Source organism: Chiloscyllium punctatum, chromosome 7 (assembly GCF_047496795.1).
Source record: "Chiloscyllium punctatum isolate Juve2018m chromosome 7, sChiPun1.3, whole genome shotgun sequence".
Classification (NCBI taxonomy): Eukaryota; Metazoa; Chordata; class Chondrichthyes; order Orectolobiformes; family Hemiscylliidae; genus Chiloscyllium; species Chiloscyllium punctatum.
Window position 1 is genome coordinate 92217674 of NC_092745.1, and position 21245 is coordinate 92238918.

The 21245-nt window shown below is 40.0% G+C and overlaps 1 protein-coding gene across 1 annotated transcript in view; it reads left to right on the forward strand.

Moving 5' to 3' along the window:
- ipo13b (importin 13b) overlaps positions 1-21245 on the forward strand; it is a 208565-nt gene that overhangs the window by 163955 nt on the left and 23365 nt on the right. Inside the window, exon 15 of the mRNA XM_072573267.1 lies at positions 21115-21167. Coding sequence (XP_072429368.1) covers positions 21115-21167 — 53 coding nt within the window. The remainder of the gene's footprint in view (positions 1-21114; positions 21168-21245) is intronic.

Genomic DNA, 21245 nt, shown 5'->3' on the forward strand with positions numbered 1-21245 from the left:
CTGGCTTCTCAGTACCTATGATGCTCAGTGAGGTTTTGATTCTGACAGTAATGAGGAACTGCAAAGAAAGAAAAACTTCTAATATCTAATTTCAAATGAAAAGTGACTTTTTATAATCTAGATTCAAAATGTAAATGAATGGCTGTTGGAAAACCACCTGTGTTAGTCACGTTCTATGACATTAATTTGTGCCTGACATTTGTAGTTATCATTAATAGATAGTGGACTGTATTAAGAGGAGAAGCTGATGTATACACTCAGCAGTTTGTGTTTTAAATTGGTAACTTATGTATGCAACTGCATACATAAGTTGAAAATGATGTGGAGGAGCCAGTCTTGGACTGGGGTGGACAAAGTTAAAAATCGCACAACACCAGGTTGTAGTCAAGAGTGTTGGTGCTGGACGATTCTCCTGCTCGGATGCTGTCTGATCTGTGCTTTTCCTGCATCACACTCTCCACTCTGATCTCTAGCGTCTGCAGTCCTCACTTTCTTCCAACACCAGGTTATAGTCCAATAGGTTTATTTGGAAGCACTAGCTTTTGGAGCACAGTTCCTTCATCAGTTGTGAAGCAGGACCATGAGACCACAGAACTTATAGCAAAAGATTACAGCATCATGCAACTGAAATGATATATTGAACAAACCTAGATTATTGTTAAGTCTTTCACCTTTCTGTTCATTAATATGTAAATCCCAGGATGACTTTTAAGTCACATTCTTTATTCTTTAAAAAAAAGGTGACATCTCAGCTCAGTGCATTAAAGGTGAGAGGTTGGAGTCTGTCTCTATCCCAGTCTTGAGTCAGACTGGTTCTATTTCTAAAGTTATATAAAATGTTATATGGATTGACAGCCTGCAGATTGTGCAATTTTTGAGCCAAGTAGAATGTATCTGCAAATATAATTCTGCAAATACAAATGCACCCCATAGATTGTGTGTGCGCTCATGCATGTGTGTGAGAGAGAGTGAGTGAGTGTGTGCGTGTGAGAGAGGCTGTATTTGCATATGTGGAAGCTTGATAAAGTGTTTGTGTGTGAGAGGATGGGTAAGCATGTAGGGCAGGAATCTTCTGTGGCTATCCCTATTTCAAACAAGTATGCTATTTTTGGAAAATGTAGGCGGTGATAGACTCTCAGGGGGACGTAGCAGAAACAACCATGTTTCTGGTATCAAGACAGGCTCTAATGTAATGAGGGGTATGTCAGGTTCCAGGCAATCAATTGTGATAGGCAGCTGTCTAGTTAGAGGCACAGACGGACATTTCCGCGGCCAGCAGCGAAAAATCAGAATGGTGTGTTGCCTCCCTGGTGCCAGGATCAAGGATATTTCCGAGAGGGTGCAGAATATTCTCAAAGGGGAGTGGGACCAATAGGAGGTGGTCATATGCATTGGAACCAATGACATAGGAAGGGAAAAGGATGATATTCTGTAGGGAGAATATAGAAAGTTAGGCAGGAATTATAAAGGAGGTCCTGGAGGGTAGTAATATTTGGATTACTCCTGGTGTTGCGAGCTAGTGAGGGAAGGAATAGGAGGATAAAGCAGGTGAATGTGTGGCTGAGGAACTGGTGCAGGGAAGAAAGATGCACATTTTTGGATCACTGGAATCTCTTCTGGGGTAAAAGTGACCTGTACAAGAAGGATGGATTGCACCTGAATTGGAAGGAGACTAATATACTGGCAGGGAGATTTCTTAGAGCTGCTTGGAAGGATTTAAATTAGTGAGGTGGGTGTGGTGGTGGGACTCGGGGAAATAGTGAAGAAAGAGATCAATCTGAGATTGGTATGTTCAGGAATGAGAGCAAGCCAAACAGTTATGGCTGTACTTAGGGAGAATATTCCCGGAAATACATCCAGGGACTTTAATTGAGAGGAACTGAGAAATAAGAAAGGGATGATCACCTTTTTGGGATTATATTATAGACCTCCTAATAGTCAGAGGGGAATTGAGAAACAAATTTGTAAGGAGATCTCAGTTATCTGTAGGAATAATAGTGTGGTTATGGTAGAGGATTTTAACATTCCAAACATAGACTGGGACTGCTGTAGTGTTAAGGATTTAGATGGAGAGGAATTTAAGTGTGTACAAAAAAAAAATTCTGATTCAGTATGTAGATGTACCTACTAGAGAAGGTGCAAAACATGAACTACTCTTGGGAAATAAGGCAGGGCAGGTGACTGAAATGTCAACGGGGGAGCATTTTGAGGCCAGCGGCCATAATTCTATTAGTTTTAAACTAGTGATGGAAAAGGATAGACCAGATCTAAAAGTTGAAGTTTTAAATTGGAGGAAGGCTAATTTTGATCGCATTAAACAAGAACTTTCAAAAGCTGATCGGGGGCAGATGTTCACAGGTAAAGGGATGGCTGGAAAATGGGAAGCTTTCAAAAATGAGATAACAAGAGTCCAGAGACACACATTCCTGTTAGAGTGAAAGATAAGGCTGGTAGGGGTAGGAAATGTTGGATGACTAGAGAAATTGAAGTTTTGGTTAAGAAAAAGGAGGCATATGTCAGGTGTAGACAAGATAGATTGAGTGAATCCTTAGAAGACTATAAAGGCAGTAGGAGTATACTTAAGAGGGAAATCAGAAGGGCAAATAGGGGACATGAGATAACTTTGGCAAATAGGGTTAAGGAGCATCCAAAAGGTTTTTATAAATACATTGAAGGACAAAAGAGTAACTAGGGAGAGAATGGAGCCCCTCCAAAGATCAGCCAGGCAGCCTTTGTGTGGAGCCGCAGGAGACAGTGAGATACTAAATGAATATTTTGCATCAGTATTTATTGTGGAGAAGCATATGGAACGTGGGAAAATAGATGGTGACATCTTGAAAAAATGTCCATATTACAGAGGAGGTGATGCTGGATATTTTGAAATGCATAAAAGTGGATAAATCCCCAGGACCTGATCAGATGTACCCTAGAACTTTGTGAGAAGCTAGGGAAATGATTGCTGGGCCCCTTGCTGAGATATTTGTATCATAATAGTCACAGGTCAGACACTGGAAGACTGGAGGTTTTCTAACTTTGTGCCACGTTTAAGGAAAAGGTAGGGAACTATAGACCAGTGAGCCTGACATCGGTGGTGGAGAAGCTGTTGGAGGGATTCCTGAGGGACAAGATTTACATGTATGTGGAAAGGCAAGGACTGATAGGGATAGTCAGCCTGAATTTGTGTGTGGGAAATTATGTCTTACAAACTTGATTGACTTTTTTGAAGAAGTAACAAAGAGGATTGATGAGGGCAGATCAGCGGAAATGATCTATATGGACTTCAGAAGGCTTTTGGCAAGGTTCCTCATGTGAGATCTAACCTTGCTAACCAGTCTCCTGGAATACAGGGAAAACTAGCCATTTGGATACAGAACTGGCTCAAAGGTAGAAGACAGAGGGTGGTGGTGGAGGGTAGCTTTTCAGACTGGAGCCTTGTGACCAGTGGTGTGCCACAAGGATTAGTGCTGGATCCACTGCTTTTTGTTATTTATATAAATGATTTTGGGTGTGAGCAAAGATATAGCTGGTAAGTTTGCAGATAACACTAAAATTGGAGGTGTAATGGACAACAAAGAAGGTTACCACAGAGTACAACGGAATCAGATGGGCCAATGGGCTGAGGAATGGCAGATGGAGTTTAATTTAGATCAATGCGAGGTGTTGAATTTTGGAAAAGCAAATCAGAACAGGACTTCTACACTTAAAGGTTCTGGGAAGTGTTGTTGAACAAAGGGATCTTGGAGCACAGGTTCATGGTTCCTTGAAAGTAGAGTTGCAGGTGGAAGGCGGTTAGTATGCTTTCCTTTAATGGTCAGAGTATTGAGTACAGGAGTTGGGAGGTCATGTTTTGGCTGTGTTGGTTAGGCCACTGTTGAAATATTGCGTATAATTTCGGTCTCCCTCCAATCGGAAGTATGTTGTGAAACTTGAAAGGATTCAGAAAAGATTTACAAGGATGTTGCCAGGGCTGGAGGATTTGAGCTATAGGGAGAGTCTAAATAGGCTGTGGCTGTTTTCGTTGGAGTGAGGGAGGCTGAGGGGTGACCTTAGAGATTTATAAAATCATGCGGGACATAGATAGGATAAATAGACAAAGTCTTTTCCTTGGGGTGGGGGAGTCCAGACTAGAGGGCGTAGGTTTATGGTGGGAGGGGCAAGATATAAAAGGGGCCTAAGGGGCTAACTTTTCACACAGAGGGTGGTGCATGTATGGAATGAGCTGCCAAAGGAAGTAGTGGAGGCTAGTACAGTTGCAGCATTTTAAAAGGCATCTGGATGGGTATATGAATAGGAAAGGTTTAGAGGGACATGGGCCAAGTGCTGGCAAATGGGACTAGATTAGGTTAGGATATCTGGTCAGCATTGGCGAGTTGGACCGAAAGGTCTGTTTGTGCTATACATCTGACTCACTGACAGTAAGTGTGAAGTAATGCATTTCAGTGCAAAGAATATGGTGACACAGTATAAAATGAAGGATACTATTCTGAGGTGTGCAGGAGCAGAGACACACCTGAGCAATTTCATGTAGAATTCATTAAAGGTGGCAGTACAGGTAGAGAGAGAAGACCATAGAAATAGGAGTGGAAGTAACGGCATTCGACCCATCGGGTTCACTCCGCCATTCAGTCATGGCTGATGGGCATTTCAACGCCACTCTCCCCATATCCCTTAATTCCTTGTGAGGTTAAGAATTTATCAGTTGCTGTCTTGAAGACATTTAACGTCCTGGCCTCCACTGCGCTCCGTGGCAATGAATTCCACAGGCCCACCACACTCTGGCTGAAGAAATGTCTCCTTATTTCCATTCTAAATTCACCCCCTCTAATTCTAAGGCTGTGCCCACGAGTCCTAGTATCCCCGCCTGACAGAAACACTTTCCCAGTGTCCACCCTTTCTAAGCCATGCATTTTCTTGTAAGTGTCTATGAGATGTCCCTTCAACTTTCTAAACGCTAATGAATACAATCCTAGGATCCTCAGCCGTCATTGTATGTTAGGTCTTCCATTCCATAGATCATCCGTGTGAATCTCTGTTGAACACGCTCTAGTATGTCCTTCCTGAGGTGTGGGGCCCAAAACTGGACACAGTTTGGAAGCTAATAAAGGGCACAGCTTTGTCGGCTTCACTAATATTTGCATAGAATATAAGAGCAGAGAGGTTATGCCGGACGTGTATAGAATATTAATTAGACTTTAGCTAGAGTATTGAATACAGTCTGGATGCCACACTATTTGAAGAAAGTGTTTGCATCGAAGAGAGTGCCAGGAGACTTTTGAGAATAGGTCCAGGGATGACAAACCTGATTCATGATAGATTGGCGAAGGTAGATTATTTTCCCTGGAAGGGAGAAGGCTAAGAGAGGACTTAGATACAAGTTTTCAAAATCATGAGAGGATCACTGGTCTAATTTAGAAGAGGATTGTGAACTAGAACACAGAATGAAAGTAATTTGCAAAAGTAGTAAGTGGAAGGTGAGAAAACTTCCTTGCACAGTGTGTAATTGAGGTCTGAAATGTACTCTCTCGAATTGTAGTGTAGGCTGGTTCAACTGAGGCATTCAAAATGGCATCGGATAATTGTTTCTATTTAAATAATGTGTAGGGTTACAGGGAAGAAGCAAAGAGATTGCCAATAAAGCAGCGATAGGCTGAAGTGGCCACCTCTGCACCAAAATAATTCTGTGATCTGCATTTTCATTAAAGCTTAGTTCTGTAGTCAGTATCTTAGTAAATTAAAAATGTTTAATATTTTAAAGGATTTAGAGGATGGAAACTACCACTTTCATGTCTTAAGCCCTCAATTTGGTAAGGCCCCTAAAGACACAGGAATAATGGATGCTTACTGCATGCATTCAATTGATCTAGACACCTGTTGATATTGTGGACACTTACAACTTCTCAATTTGTGTTAGACCTAACTTACCGTGGAATTTTCCCCTCTCCTGAAGCTGATTAGAAAGGTGGTGAGAATAGGAACTAATTGGGTGAGTTTGCCCAAGCGAGAAACTCAACCCTTTCCTGCTGCCCTGGCAGTTAAATGCCATGCGAGAAAGTTCATGCATGACTTTCTCAACTTGCCATTAATTGAAACCCCCTTGAGAGCCATTAATTTACCTTTTTAACAGCCTCAACATGCCACCCCTCCTCTCTCCTGCCTCCCAGAAATGATGTGAAATATGACTAATTTCACAACGAGGTGACCTACCTGCTGAGTTTGTAGGGGGTGGGGCTTCCATTTTCTCCATTCGTTCTCAACTGGGTACGATTGGAGGTATGGATGGCAGGCAAGGGGAGGTTTGTGAAAGCCAACTCCCCTATCCCCGTCAATTATGCCCCAGAAAACGTAGTAATCACCTGACAGGTTTGTTAGAATTATTTGAAGAGATAACAGGCAAAATAGATGAAAGGAGCCAAGCACTGTGATATATTTGACTTTCCAAAATCTGTTTTATAAGGTACCACGTGTAAGGTAAGATCCCATTCATTAGATGTAGCATGGATAGAGCATTAGCTAATAAATAGAATACAGGGAGGCGCGAGACCTTGGAGTGCCGGTTTATTGCTCCTTGAAAGTGGAGTCGCAGGGAGATAGGATAGTGAAGGAGGTGTTTGGTATGCGTTCCTTTATTGGTCAGAGTATTGAGTACATGAGTTGGGAGGTCATGTTGCGGCTGTGCAGGACATTGGTTAGGCCACTGTTGGAATATTGCATGCAGTTCTGGTCTCCTTCCTATCAGAAGGATATTGTGAAACTTGAAAGGGTTCAGAAAAGATTTACAAGGATGTTGTCAGGGTTGGAGGATTTGAGCTATAGGGAGAGTTTGAATTGGGTAGGGTTGTTTTCCTTGGAGTATCGGAGGCTGAGGGGTGACCTTATAGATGTTTATAAAATCATGAGGGGCATGGATAGGGTAAATAGACAAAGTCATTTCCTTGGGGTGGGGGAGTCCAGGACTAGAGGGCATAGGTTTAGGGTGAGAAGGAAAAGATATGAAAGAGACTTACGGGGCAACTTTTTCATGCAGAGGGTGGTACGTGTATGGAATGAGCTGCCAGAGGAAGTGTTGGAGGCTAGTACGATTACAATTTAAAAGTCATCTGGATGGGTATATGAATAGGAAGGGTTTGGAGGAATATGGGTTGGGTGCTGGCAGGTTGGACAAGATTGGGTTGGGATATCTGGTTGGTGTGGACGAGTTGGACCGAAGGGTCTGTTTCCATGCTGTACATCTCTATGACTCTATCGCAGAGTTTACAAATGGTCCAAGACTAGGTTGGACCACAAATAGTGAGGATAACAGTCTGCAGAGATACAGATACAGCTTAAGTGAGTTGGAAAAACATAGCAGATGGAATGTAATGTGGAAAAATGAGATCATGTACTTTCTCATGAAGAATAGGGGAGCTGAATATTATTTAAATGGAGATAAAATGCATGAAGTTGCTGCACAATGATTTTATTGTCTGTGCACGAATCATAAAATGCCACTAGGGAACAGAAATGGATTGTTGATCTTTCATGTTAAAGCAAATGGAATCCAAAAATAGGGAAGTCTCTCAAAACTATATGAGGTACTAGTCAGATCCCATCTAGAATACGACAAGCAGTTTTGACTCCTTTGTCTCAGAAAAGGTATACTGACTTTGGAGACAATTCATAAATTGTTCAAGATTGACTTGGTGAGAGGGATTTTCTTTTGAGGTGAGGTTGAGATGTTTTGATTTGTACTCTACTAGAATTTAGAAGAAAGAGAGCTGGCATAATTGAAATGTCTGTGGACTTCTCAGCTCAAAGTTAGCTTGGCGATTGCAATGCAGCTTACCTGTTAGTTTTCACTGTGTATGTTGTCTTCTCCTTCAAAGAAGGCACATATTCAGCTCCCATTTGTCTTCCGTATGGTGAATGGTAAAGTTCATATTTTCTTTCCTTGAGGTGCAGGTGCCACTGACATTCATTTTTGTTCTTTTGACTTAGTGAGCTTCTACTATCTCTGTTCCTAAACTCAACTGATGATTGTTTTGTTTCTGTGAGCAAGCACACCGAACAGTTGGAGAACAGAACCTTCTAAGCCCCACAGCCCATCTTTATGGCAATGTGGTACACTTTGTGATATTTAAAATTAACATGCAAACTAGTGGTAATTGAAACAGCCCCTTTTATTCATGGAGGACACAGAATCATACATATCTCTAGTGGAGTTATAACTCTTCTTCATGATGGAGCATCCTACATTATTGTGGTGTGCTGTGCCCTATACATTCTCAGCCATCAAAGTGGCTTGGCAGAGGAGGAACTGTATGAGCAAGAAGAAACCTTAAGAGGACGAAGATGAGGTTGTGAATTCTGAAATGATCCACCAGATAACTGTCAGAGATGAAGAATACAAGAAAATGGCCTGCTGAGTCAGAGACTATCCTTTGTTTCTAGGATAATAACTGCATAGAAACAGATTTTCTATTTACGTTTTGCTTTCATTTACACTCTTGTCAGCTCTTTGCTGAGTCCAACATGCGAGGATTTAATTGTATTTTTATTAACTTTATCTATGCAGTGAAATAGTGACATTTCCTTGCTATTCTGATTTCCTCACCTCTGTAAACGATAATGCATGCAATACTTGTCCTAGACTAATGGTTAGCATACTTTGAGCTCCTATGTGACCTTGCACTCCTGCATGGTTGCTTTCAAGTGGTTTTTGCATCAAAGACATGAGTTACATTTGACAGTCCACTTCCTGGTGAAGGCTATGGAGTTGTACTAAACTCTGAAATTGGACCTTACCTCTTCACTATCCCTGGAGTGTTGCATAATAGTAATGCCTGAGCATCCTCAATGATGGCTCTTCTACTAATGTGGGCTACAGTGTTTTTAGCTCTTCCCTCTATTTGACTCTTGGTTTAAGATTTTGGCATGTGATGTGGCTATTGCTAATACCACACGCTTAAATTTGAGAGCCCTAGACAAAGAACAGACCTTGCTCTCTTGGAACATGTAGATTTTGCCATTGCTTCATAAGATATGGGTCTGTGTTCCTCCACTTGGACATCCCATGCCCTAGTACTTAAATTAAACCTTATTGTGAATATCATTGCCCACAAGAATAATTGAGAATGCTTTGACTCCAATCCTTAAATTTTATAGGTGTGCATTTCCTTGGTCTCTAGTCACGCAATTTGCCAATTCAGAAAGAAGTACCAAGGTATAGCAACTGAAAAATCGCACATTCTTTCGATGGAATATGCTCCAAATCTTTGCTTTCAAAAATTGTCTCATTCCTACTTGGATAATATTTCAATGGATGTTGAACAGTGTAAATGAAAATTTATTTACACAAGTGCAGATTAACTACAGTGATTGAATATCTATGCCCTTAGAAAGGTGGTTATTTCTCTTCCCTCCCAGTATGTCTCAGTGCCAGCCAGATATTTGCATTGCAGTGGAAGGAGCCTGGTGGCTGATAAGCCCTAATCACTTTGAAGTCTTTGGGCTTCCTGCAGGGGGACTCCTGCACTGCTTTGGTTTGCTGAAACTGTCCTGATCAGGTGGAACAGCACCCGATCTCCTCAACTGCTGAGTACAATGGAGACAAGTGGAGCAGCAGGAAACTTCTGGAGTGTCCTGACAAGAGCTTTTTGAGCTGCCTGGTAATCACTGTTCTTTGTGCGTATCTCCACCCTGTCTCCTCGAAGAAGGGACTCTAGAAGTGAGGCTGTCTCCATCTTGCCTTGCTACTGATTATGGGCACCATAGCTAAAGTGATGGAGAGCAGGTCTAAGTGCATATTGGCAGCCACTGAGCATTCTACTGGACCTGGGGCTCCAAGGTGGCCATCATTCTTTCCGTAGAAGCAGCAAAACATTTGCATGTTAGAGCCAGCAGTGAAAACGTAATTGCCTCCTCCCTCTTTTGCTCCTGTTTATATAGGATTGTTATTACGACTACCTGAAGTTCATGTGCCTCTCTTTAGGTTGAGCAGGTTCATGCAGAGGCAGGTGTGCTGCATAGGGCTGAGCAAGTGCCTGATCTACGTCCGTTTTCAAAGTGTCAAAGGCCTTGAGCACTACTTCCTCCAAAGCCTGAAGTGTCTGAATACGGAATGTAAGAGGAAGCATGACACGTTAATAAAAAGATTAGTGAAGGATAAAGGGGAGCCCATTATGAACAAGCAGGGTATACATCTCATTAAAGCAAAAGATATGGCAGAGGTACTAAATGAATATTTTGCTTCCTTCTTTACCAATTTAAAAGATGGTGACAATGATAAAGTTGAAATGTGGATGTTGAGCAGCTGAGCAGTATATAGTGAAAGATGAAGAGGTTCCAAAAGGGCTGGGCAACATTCTGGGTAGAGAAGTTTTCACACTTGGGTGGGGTGCGTCCTGCTAGGTAAGGAAGCAGATTGCAAAACTGTTGACAGAAATTTTCTAGGCCCATCTGAACACGGGATTAGTCCTTGGGGGCTGGAGGAATGCAAATGTGACACTGTTGTTTAAGAAAGGACAAACAGTAACCCAGGAAACTACAGATCTGTTAGCTTGACATCAGTCATGGAAAACCTGATGGAGGCAAAATATGGAATAAGGTAAATATACTCTTGGATCACAGTAAGTTAATCTGGAACAGTTGACATGGCTTTGGCATGGGCAGGTCATGTCTATCAAATTTAATTGAGTGACAGTGACAAAGGCAATTGATGAGGGTAGTGCTATGTATGTTATATATTTAGACTTTGAGAAAGCATTTGATTCAATGCTACATGGCAGGTTGCTTAGCAAATTAGAAATGTTTGAGATTGATCAATCTTTAGCAGCATAGATCAGAAGTTGGCTTGGCTAAAAGGTAGGAAACAGAGGGCAGATATAAATGAGCATTTCTCAGATTGGCGACAAGTTGAAAATGGTGTTCCCCAGGGATTGGTGTTGGGACCCTTATTTTTATGATTTATATAAATGATTTGGAGATGGATGTTGAGGGCAAAAGCCCTAAATTTGCACATGATACTAAGCTAGAGAGAATTATGAACTGTGAAGATGATGCTGAGTGACTTCAGAGGGACATAGCCAGGCAAATTTAAATTTGTTGTTAAGCCTTACAGGTTCCTTGGGTTTATAAATAGAGACATAGAGCAGAATAGAGTAAAATATCCTTTATTGTCATGTGTATTCTGGTACAGGAGTACACTGAAAAGTTTTTACAATGACTGCCTTTAGTGGCGCCATCTTAGGTGCAAGTACCTAGGTACAAATCTTGGATACAAAAGAGGAATAAAAGGAAAAGTAATTGCATTAATTAGTGTCTTAAAAAAAAGTTAGGAATAAGATATTTGTAACACAGTTAAAGGATAGATATTACAGTCCAGTAAAGAATTTCAAATAGCAGCAGCTCGGCACATGGTCTGACTGCCCCTACCAGGCCCCCGTCCAACAACTGTCCCACCCTAATCCAAGCCTCCAGTCTACTCTGCACCAGCACTTAGCTACGCCAAGGTAAGTTGTGCTGCTCCAGGACTGCTAAAAAGAGAGGCAGAGCAAAGAAACTCTGCAAGGAGTGTCCTACTCTGCCATATTGCTACACCTCTACAGGTCAGAGCACATTTGGAGTATTGTATTCACTTCTGCGCATCTTATTTAAGGGAGAATGTTAAAGCCTTGGAGAGAGTGCAAGGAGATTTACTTGAAGGATACCAAGAATGAAGGATTTTAGGTACAAGGAAAGATGAGAGATTGGATTATTTTCCTTTGAGCAAAGAAGGTTAAGAAGTGACCTTATTGAGATGTTGAAAATTTTGAACAATTTTGACAGGGTAAAGAGGATATTCTGTTTCCACTAACTTTCATATCTGTAACTAGGGGTCACAATTTCAAGATTACCAGTAAGAAAGCTACGAGTGAGATGAGAAGCTTCTTAACTCAGTTGTTAGGATTTAGAAGGTGCTTCCTGGGAGGGTTCTGGAGACACTTTCCATAGGAATCAAAAGACAGTTGGATATATCTTTGAAAGTGATGAATTTAGAGACCAGTGGAAATAGGGCTGAAGAATGTAACTAGCTGGGTAGCTGTTTTGAGAGCCAGTACAGACATGATGGGTCAAACAGCCTTCTGTGCCATAAAATTCTGATTCTCTAAACAAGGTGGTGAGTCATTTCTAGTAAGTGAGATGAAAGCATAGTGCCCAGGAAGGATTAGTAGTTTGATAAGATGAAGTGTGTGTGAGTCCTTAGACACACATCATGTATTTAATGTTGAGGCTTGCAGGTTTTGGAGCTGGATGCTTGTGCAGTGGCACAGTTAGATTGCAGATCATTAATTTTCTCGCGGCACTGCAGCCAGGAATGTTGGTGAGGGCCACTGGCACTGACTTGTGCTGCTGTCTCACTCCAGCCTGGATGAGTTTGATGGGATAGCCTCTTGATGCCACATCTGAGAAATGTGCTCTGTTCTTACTTCATCATTCCTGCCTTCAGTCCCTATGTGTTGTCAGTCCAGTTTTGGATGAGTGATTTGTTTTCTGCAGAATGCGATTATTGTCTGTTTATAAGTCTTTTGTGTAGAGTAATTCCTTCCACCTACATAACCTTATCCTTTCTGTACTGTTGCGGGTAGAACCTACCTTGATCTTACCCTTGCTCTCAGAAGTTTCTTTTGTAAATACTTCCCTTTCTTTGAAGGAATTGCAAAGGCCCAGTGATCCTCCTGATTCTTTACTTCTGATTCAGTATCTGTTTCCCTGTCTATTTCCATTTATGAAGTACTCAAAAAGTATGTGTTTTGGTGCAAAGTACGTAGCTGCTTGACTGGTTGTATATAATTTTTTGAATATAAATTTATTGTTAAAAAACTCTGTTACCATGGTAATGGTGTGCAGCCGTTGGAAATAATCTTGAATCATGAACACTTTGCTCAGTTATTCAGAGGATTCAGTGACAATTGAACATACAATTAAGAAGTATTAGTAGGCTTTAACATATCAAAGGGAAATAAAATCTATTATTAAGCAGATCTGTTTGGAACGGAAGTTGAATTATTTTAAATTGCTGGCCATGAATGTAGTTGTTATATATTGTTACGATACAGGATATCACAGAAAACCAAATCATCTTCGCTATCATTGGAGTCTCATTGCAGTGTAATTAAAACATGCAAACTGCATAAAACCCTCAACTGTCCAATTTATGAATAACAGATTTTGGACATCAAGTTTATAACCAAAATTAACAATTTATTATGAATGGTGTAACTAGCAGAACACCGATATCAAGGTAATCTAATTAATATCTATGAGTTAAAGTCCAATCTTCTTGGATCATAATGACCACTCTCATACAAGCAATTAAGGGACAAATTTAAAAAGCTGATTAAAAATAACTGGAATTTACTAGTTCCAAAAAACAATTTGCAATGATCGATACTAGACCTTCGTGAAATTCATAGGCAAGTAGGACTGTTTACCTTGAATTCGAAAGTCATTGGTTAATGCAAACAGATTCAACAGACTTCTAGAAATATTTACTTCTTTCTTACAGATTGTGATTCTTTACTCAAAACTTTCGATAATTTAATAACTGGAGTAAATAAGACCAAGCAGCAGTGCCTAGAAGTCTTCCAAAAAAACTCACGCTGCACCCTGCAACATCAATCTGAAACAGTTGTCTCTTGATCTTTCATCTTTTCAGTCAGTATTCTTTGTGGATGGCTGGTTAGCACCAGTTCTCCCTTGATTGACTAATTCAATATCCAACTAGCTGCCAACCTGAGTATTGTAACAGTTCAGTGCCAGTTTGCCTACAGCATCCTTAGATCAGTGATTAATTTGTGTTATCTTTCCAGGCAGCTCCCAACACGAAATATCTGTCTTTGTTCTTTGCTCTCTCAAAACGTGTGCCAACTGCTGTTGGTTCCTAAAAACAAACTCCTTATCTTCTAGCCACTTTTTACCACTTTGTGTTGCCTTATTTGTTGAATGGATACTCTCCTTTACCAACTTTGTTAACCATGGTGGTTCATTCTTCTTATTGAGTCTTTCTTTTTGACAAGAATGAATTCTGCTGAGCAATATGAAATATGTGCTTAAATGCCTTCCACTGCCCGTGCATTGATTTTCCCCCTTTAGTCTATTTTCCCAGCCTGCTTTAGATAGCTGTTCCTTCATACTTCTATAATTTAAGTTGAGGACACTGGTTTGAGACCCAAGTTGCTGTCCCTCAGACTGAATTTGAAATTTTACCATGTTGTGATTGCAACTCTTAGAGGACCATTAACTAAGAGATCTCATTTTAATTCCATATCCTACACATTACCAGATCTAAAATAACCTGTTCCTAGATAGGATCTGCAGCTTACTGTCCTAAGAAGAAATCCCTGAAGTATTGTACAAATTCATCTTCCATGTTTTTTGAGTGTATCTGATTTGTCCAGTCAATTTTTGTTTTTTTTCTGTTCTAAATTTTAAGAAACCAATTGTAAAACTAGTGGACAAACATATGCAATTGAATTGGAAGAGCCAGAGGCAATGTAAAACTGGAAACAGACAATGTAATCCTGGCAAAGGTTCAGTTAGAACAGAAGAGACGAGAATTAAAATTGCAAAAGAATAAAAGGCATTTCAAAGAGAAAGAAGACTGAGAAAAGGCATTCAGAAGACGAGAAAGAGAGGCGAGAGAGAATGGAAAAACAGATGGCATAGTGGCTCAGTGGTTAGCACTGTTGCCTCACAGCACCAGGGACCTGGGTTCAATTCTAGCCTCTGGCAACTGTCTTTGTGGAGTTTGCACATTCTCCCTGTGTCTGCGTGGGTTTCTGCCAGGTGCTCCAATTTCCTCCCACAGTGCAAAGATGTGCAGGTTAGGTGAATTGGCCATGCTAAATTGCCCATAGTGTTCAGAGATGTTAAGGTTAGAGGCATTAGTCAAGGGGAAATGTAGAGTAATAGGGTAGGGGAATGGGTCTGTGTGGACTTGTTGGGCTAAATGGCCTGTTTCCACACTGTAGAGATTCTATGGGAGACAGGACAGGATGGAATTTTTATTTGCTTGAACTAAACCAGGAACGTAGTGCACGTTTAATGGGAAGAGGTCTGACCCCCAACTACAGAGCTGTTTTAAATCTCTCCAGTTAGAGACAGATAAACTGCAGATGCTACCAACTGGATTCATTCCTCCCAACACAACCAGGCCGTACCCTTTACCTGTGTTCACCTATCACTATCTCACCACTCCGCCCCTCTCCCTACCTGTAACCACAGCCCCCCCCCACCCCACCTTATCTGCAGCTCCAGTCCTGAAGAAGGGTTGCACCCAAAACGCCGACTTCTCCACCACATTATGCTGCCTGGCTTGCTGTGTTCTTCCAGCCTCCTGCTTGTCTACCTTAAATTTCTCCAAGCAATCCCAACATATGAGGAGAGGGATGGACACACACTTGTCATTCGAAAGTGGTAAATCAGATGAAATGGCCCACAGAAAACTGAATACTGTAATGCACAGCAGGTTAACAGGCATGAGGTTTACACCATGTTTTCAAAGGAGACCTCCACTGATTGAGATGTCAAAAAGCCTATCCTTCATACATATGAGTTAGAGTGGGAGAGTAATAGGCTCAGCCTTTGGAATCTACTCACACAGCTTGAGCAGACTTGCGTCCAATATGAGAGGGGTAAGAAGTTTACATTTGATGGTTGGATGCAAGTGCTTTTAGAAGAGAGCACCTATGAGAGCCTTACACAGACGTATTCCTTTACTCCTCCCACAAAACAAGTAAAAATAAGTAATATTTTGTGAGATAAGTTGTTTGATGATAACTAATGAAACAATACATGTTCCATAATCTTAAATTAAAACTTGATGAACTTCGTATATCAGAAGTCCCTCTATGAAGCTCTGTTCCTTTTTTAAAAAAAACACACCTTAAATGAGAAGACAACTGATGAATCAGGATAGTTGGTTGAACACAGAATTGAAAGTCAAGACTGACCAACTATGGGGACATTCCTGATGAAGAGCTTATGCTTGAAGTGTTGACTCTCCTGCTCCTTGGATGCTGCCTGACCGGCTGTGCTTTTACAGCATCACACTTTTTGACTCTGATCTCCAGCATCTGCAAAGCCCAGTTTCTCCCCTGACTATGGGGACTTCATTGTGAAAAGAACAAAGACATGTTTGAACTCCACTGCAGTTTGGAGGAACAAAGCTAAATGAAAGAAACACACAAACATAGAAAATAGGAGCAAGAGGAGGCCATTCAGTCCTTCCAGCTGCTCCAACAATCAATGAGATCATGGGCAATCATCCAACTTTACCCGGTTCCTGCTTTTTCCCCCAAACCCTTTGATCCCTTTATCTAACTCCTTTTTGAAAACATTCAATGTTTTGACCTCAATCACTTTTCATGTCAGAATTCCATAGGCTCAGCACTCTGTAGGAGAAAAAGTTGCTCCTAATGTCAGCTCTAAATGGCTTACACTGACTCATTAAACTGTGACCCCTGATTCTAGACCCCTGGTCACACGGTTCATCTTTCTTGTATTTATTCTGTTTAGGCCTATTATAATTTTATAGGTTTCTGAGATCCCAACTCATTCTTTTAAACTCCAATAAATATTGTCCTAACTGATCCAGTCTCTCTTCATATTTCAGTTCTTCCATTTCAGGAATCAATCTTCACTCCCTCAATAGTCAGAACGTCCATCCACTGATAAGGATACCAAAACTTCATGTAACACTCTAGGTGTGGTCTCTCCAAGGCCCTGTACAACTTCAGTGAGACATCCCTGCTCCAGTTGTCAAATCCTTGTGCTTGCTGCCTTCATTGCTTGTTGCACCTGCATACCAGGGGATTGGAAGGATACGATTTGAGGCAGGGGAAACTAAAAATATTGGAAAAGAAAATCAAAGTTCAGATGTGGGTGCGTGGGCATTCCTCAAAAATTTAAATAAGGTGCAGTTCGGGACAGAATCAATTCAAAGATCAAAGCCAACAGGAATACATTATTTCATTTAAATATTAAAAGCATCTCAATAATTAAATAAATAGGAAATATTCACAAGCCAGTCAATAAGCTTTATTACTAATAGTGAATGTTGCTATTAAAAATAAAATGTCCATTACTAAAATTAGCCAAGCTACAAAAGGTGTAAAAAAAAAAGAAACTTACCAACCAATAAAGTACTATTTTTACTCTGCACTTCAATTTCACTCATAATGCAGTCAATCATCTCTAAAGCTACAGAACGGTCACTGAGCTGGATAGCTCTATCTCTGGATCCCCTCTTTCTCACCGTTTTAGATGCTTCTGTTTACTGTGCTTTGTCCTGTCTCCAACTCATTTTAGATCCCGCTGGCTGTCTCCAGATCCTCCTCTGTTACTGTTATAGTTGCTCCAGGCTGTATCCAGGTCTTTCCTTCTTCCTTCCTCTCTTTTAGATGCTGCTATTTGTCTCTGAGGTCATCTGTCTTGCTGTCGAATTTGTAATTTTTTATTTAAAAGTATTGATAGATGGCTATCCATGAAGTAAAATCAATCTCTGCATCAAATCCCAAAATAAAATTACTGCATTAACTATTCATTGCAATTATGTTTAAGTATTCTGTGCCATGTTTATGATGCTGCGTGTCAGTTCTGCACTGTAGTGGATCTGAGACCATTGTGCACAACAGTCATTTAGTTAAATACAGAAATCTTGGCCAAAATAAAACCACTTATGATTTAAGATGACTCCAATTTTGAGTTGGCCTTTACTTTGGTGTTAGTTGAAAGGTGTCCTTTATAGAGTCAAGCCATTTGAACATATTGATATTCTTCTACCACCTTTGTAACTCAGTGAGGTTACAAAGTTATCTTAAAGTCTGGGTTAATTGGCCACTGGTGTGGATGGGATGCCCACAATCTCGATAGATTAAGTTGTAAAAATTGATGTCAATTAGTTCTTTAAGATTTTTGATGTAGTTCACGTAAAGTCTGATGATGAAGTGAGAAAAGGTTTTCATCTGCATTTTGTTGGTTAGCATCACTTTTAGTAGTATTAACAATCAATTTAATTTGTGATGATATTTAATTTCATATCTGTCTGTAGTTCTTCCCCTTCACAGCCACCACCTTCAAGTTACTGTAGGTGTTATGGCTCTTTGATCCACCTGACTTTGGATAGTTTACATTAGAAAATCTGATGGAAACTTGCTTCCCAGTAGTCATTTATCACTTAAACTTTTCCACCAAAATTGACAGTAACCTTTGAGTAGTACCTGTAAGTATTACAGGTGAGCCTGTTGAAATGACTCCAATCTGAAACTAAAATCATGCTTTTTTTAAATAATCATTATTAATACCAAACAACACTGGATCCAGGGGACAGTATTATTGTGAGGATTCATTGGAAAACCAGTCAATTGCCTTCTTTCTTGCAGCTCCAGAACTGAACAAACAGTGGTTTGAAAGTAGCTAGATCTCTTCCAATACTACAGTACTTGAGGCTGGAATCAGTAAATTTTCCAAACAAGCTCCCCGGCACTGGGAAATTGCCATAATCCCTTAAACGAATTCATGGAAACTCTCCATGATCAGCCCATAATCATATGTTTCAGTGCACATTTTCAACTAGCAAAATATGCATTAGATTAGATTAGATTACTTACAGTGTGGAAACAGGCCCTTCGGCCCAACAAGTCCACACCAACTCGCCGAAGCGCAACCCACCCATACCCCTTCACCTAACACTACGGGCAATTTAGCATGGCCAATTCACCTGACCTGCACATCTTTGGACTGTGGGAGGAAACCGGAGCACCCGGAGGAAACCCACGCAGACACAGGGAGAATGTGCAAACTCCACAGTCAGTTGCCTGAGGCAGGAAATGAACCCGGGTCTCTGGTGCTGTGAGGCAGCAGTGCTAACCACTGTGCCACCGTGCCGCCCATATTAGATTTTGTCAAAATCCCATCTGCTGCTGTCTCCTGTTCTGTGGTTTTAGACGTCGCAATTGTCATTAGTGTTGATCCCATTGTTCCTATTCTCAATTTGTTAAGGTGCATTAAGTGTTCACGGGCTTGTTGAAGACACCCACAGGTACTGAGGGCAATTATAGCACAGCTAAAATCAGTTCATTCAATAGAGTTCAAAAATCATATTTGGGACTTTCTGACTTGCTACTGCATTGGGAAATAGATTTTTATATTTAGCCATTGAATCATCTTTTAATTCACTTTATAAACTAAATGTATTTTTTATGAGCTATAAGAGGCAGAGGTTGATTTATTTTATGGTGCAATCAGCAGCATTTTGAAAACTGAATGTGAAAATGAGAACTTGTTTTGTCATATAAGGGGTTTGATCGAGCTGTGGTTATGTAACTGGACCAATAATCCAAACTTCAGACTAAAAATTCGGAGAACACATGTTCAAATCCTACTATAGCAACTTCAGAATTTAATTCGGTGATATGATATCTGTAAAGTGTTCATGGGGCTATCACGTTGTTATCCAGTGCCTTTCCTGTCTGGCCACTTGAATTCCTGTCATAATTGTCTTTTAATTGTCAGTTAAAGTAAGTCTAGCAAGCCACTGGTTCATGTCAAATCACTATTCAGGAAGCTGAATAAAGTGGAGGCATTAACAGACTGGTATCGCAGAGCATATGTAGTTTTGTTGATGGATTGAATATTATATTCAGACTCTGGCAATTACACAGGGCACTGAGGTTCTAATTGGATTAATCAGTGTTTCAACATGATTGGAGAGCAGTGGAATTGAGAGCACGATTAGAGCTAACATAGGATGTGCTTGATTTTTCTGTACCTCTGACTATATTTCTAATAACATTTTTAGCAACATATGTGACATTGTTCACTTTCTATGCTATTGTTCCATTCAGTTGTTGCAACATTTTTGATTTCCTTCACATGTCCTACTTCCACCAAGCTTGCTGCTGCTGTTGCACATTTCCCTATCTGAGACCATTTTGTTACATACTCCCATTTTCCTGCTGCAACATTCAAACCAGCATCCATTTTTTTTCTTTGGTCACCATGTTCCTACTACAAACTGCAGCAGACATATATCTTCTGTTAGACTGTCATTTCTGTGTTGTACCTTGCTTGATCCTTGTCCATTTATTTATTCTGCCAAATCTGTCCTGGGTTATTGTTAGTGAATACTTACCCAAGGCTTCAATTCTTCATCTAACATGGAATCGTACACCCTTGTACCTGTAGTAATATAGTTTTGACAAAAAAACCTTCTGTAGGCCATAAGAGTGCTGTGGTAAAAATTTATAGAACAATATTTTACAGTTAAATAATTAGGTAAAGAAGCTTCAAATGTATAATGCTGCTTGATCACAAATTATGAGAATACTTTTCGAATTCACAACAAATTATAATTTGTTAGTGTAAAAGAGGTATTTTTGTATACTTGGCATGGAAATATACTTAAATTTGTGCCCAATTTTATATTTGTGAGCATTATTATTATCATCTATCCTATAATTTAACTGTAAAGATTTCTGTTCATATGACTTGACATGCTATAACACTGTTACAATGACTTTGTCAACCAGTAAAAAGATGAGTACAGGAATGAAGATTCATTTTAAAAATAATTTGCAGTTGAAGGCTTAGATTTTATTTACCCAGCATAAACAATAACTCTTGAGGTTTCTCTAATTGTGTTATCTGTTCCTGATGTGCACAAATGTGTTTTTGTAACTTATTTTGATTAGCGTAGACTCTATTCAAAAGGAAATTGTCAGATCAGAGATCCCAAATGATGTAAACATTTCACTGTTGAAAATGGTGTTTGTTTTCCCTTTTGAAAAGGGGAAACAATAAAAAGGATGGTTAATAGAACTGATTTCCAGTTTTTTTTTAATACTGTTTTGCATTCAAATTTTAAGAGAAAGCACATCATTTTAATCTGTTATCTCTACTCCTGGGTTTCAATTCTCTTTGCCGTTTATTTCTTTTAGGTTCTGAAGTTTCATATTTCTGTACATTCTTTTATTTAACTGCTTTAAGCTGTTCATTGTACCCCCTCACTGTAACTGTTACGTAGAGTTCATGAAACAATAAGATTATTGGTTTGCTGTTTGTATATTATTTCTTAAGTTACATCTTATTATATTTTAGGACCCAGGGATCATCCTGATATTGTTGATTCATTTATGCAACTCCTGGCACAGGTGTGTTTTTGTTCCTTATTTCATTCACTTTATTTTTTTGTTTAATTATATTAAACCTGAAATCAACTTTTTTTTAAA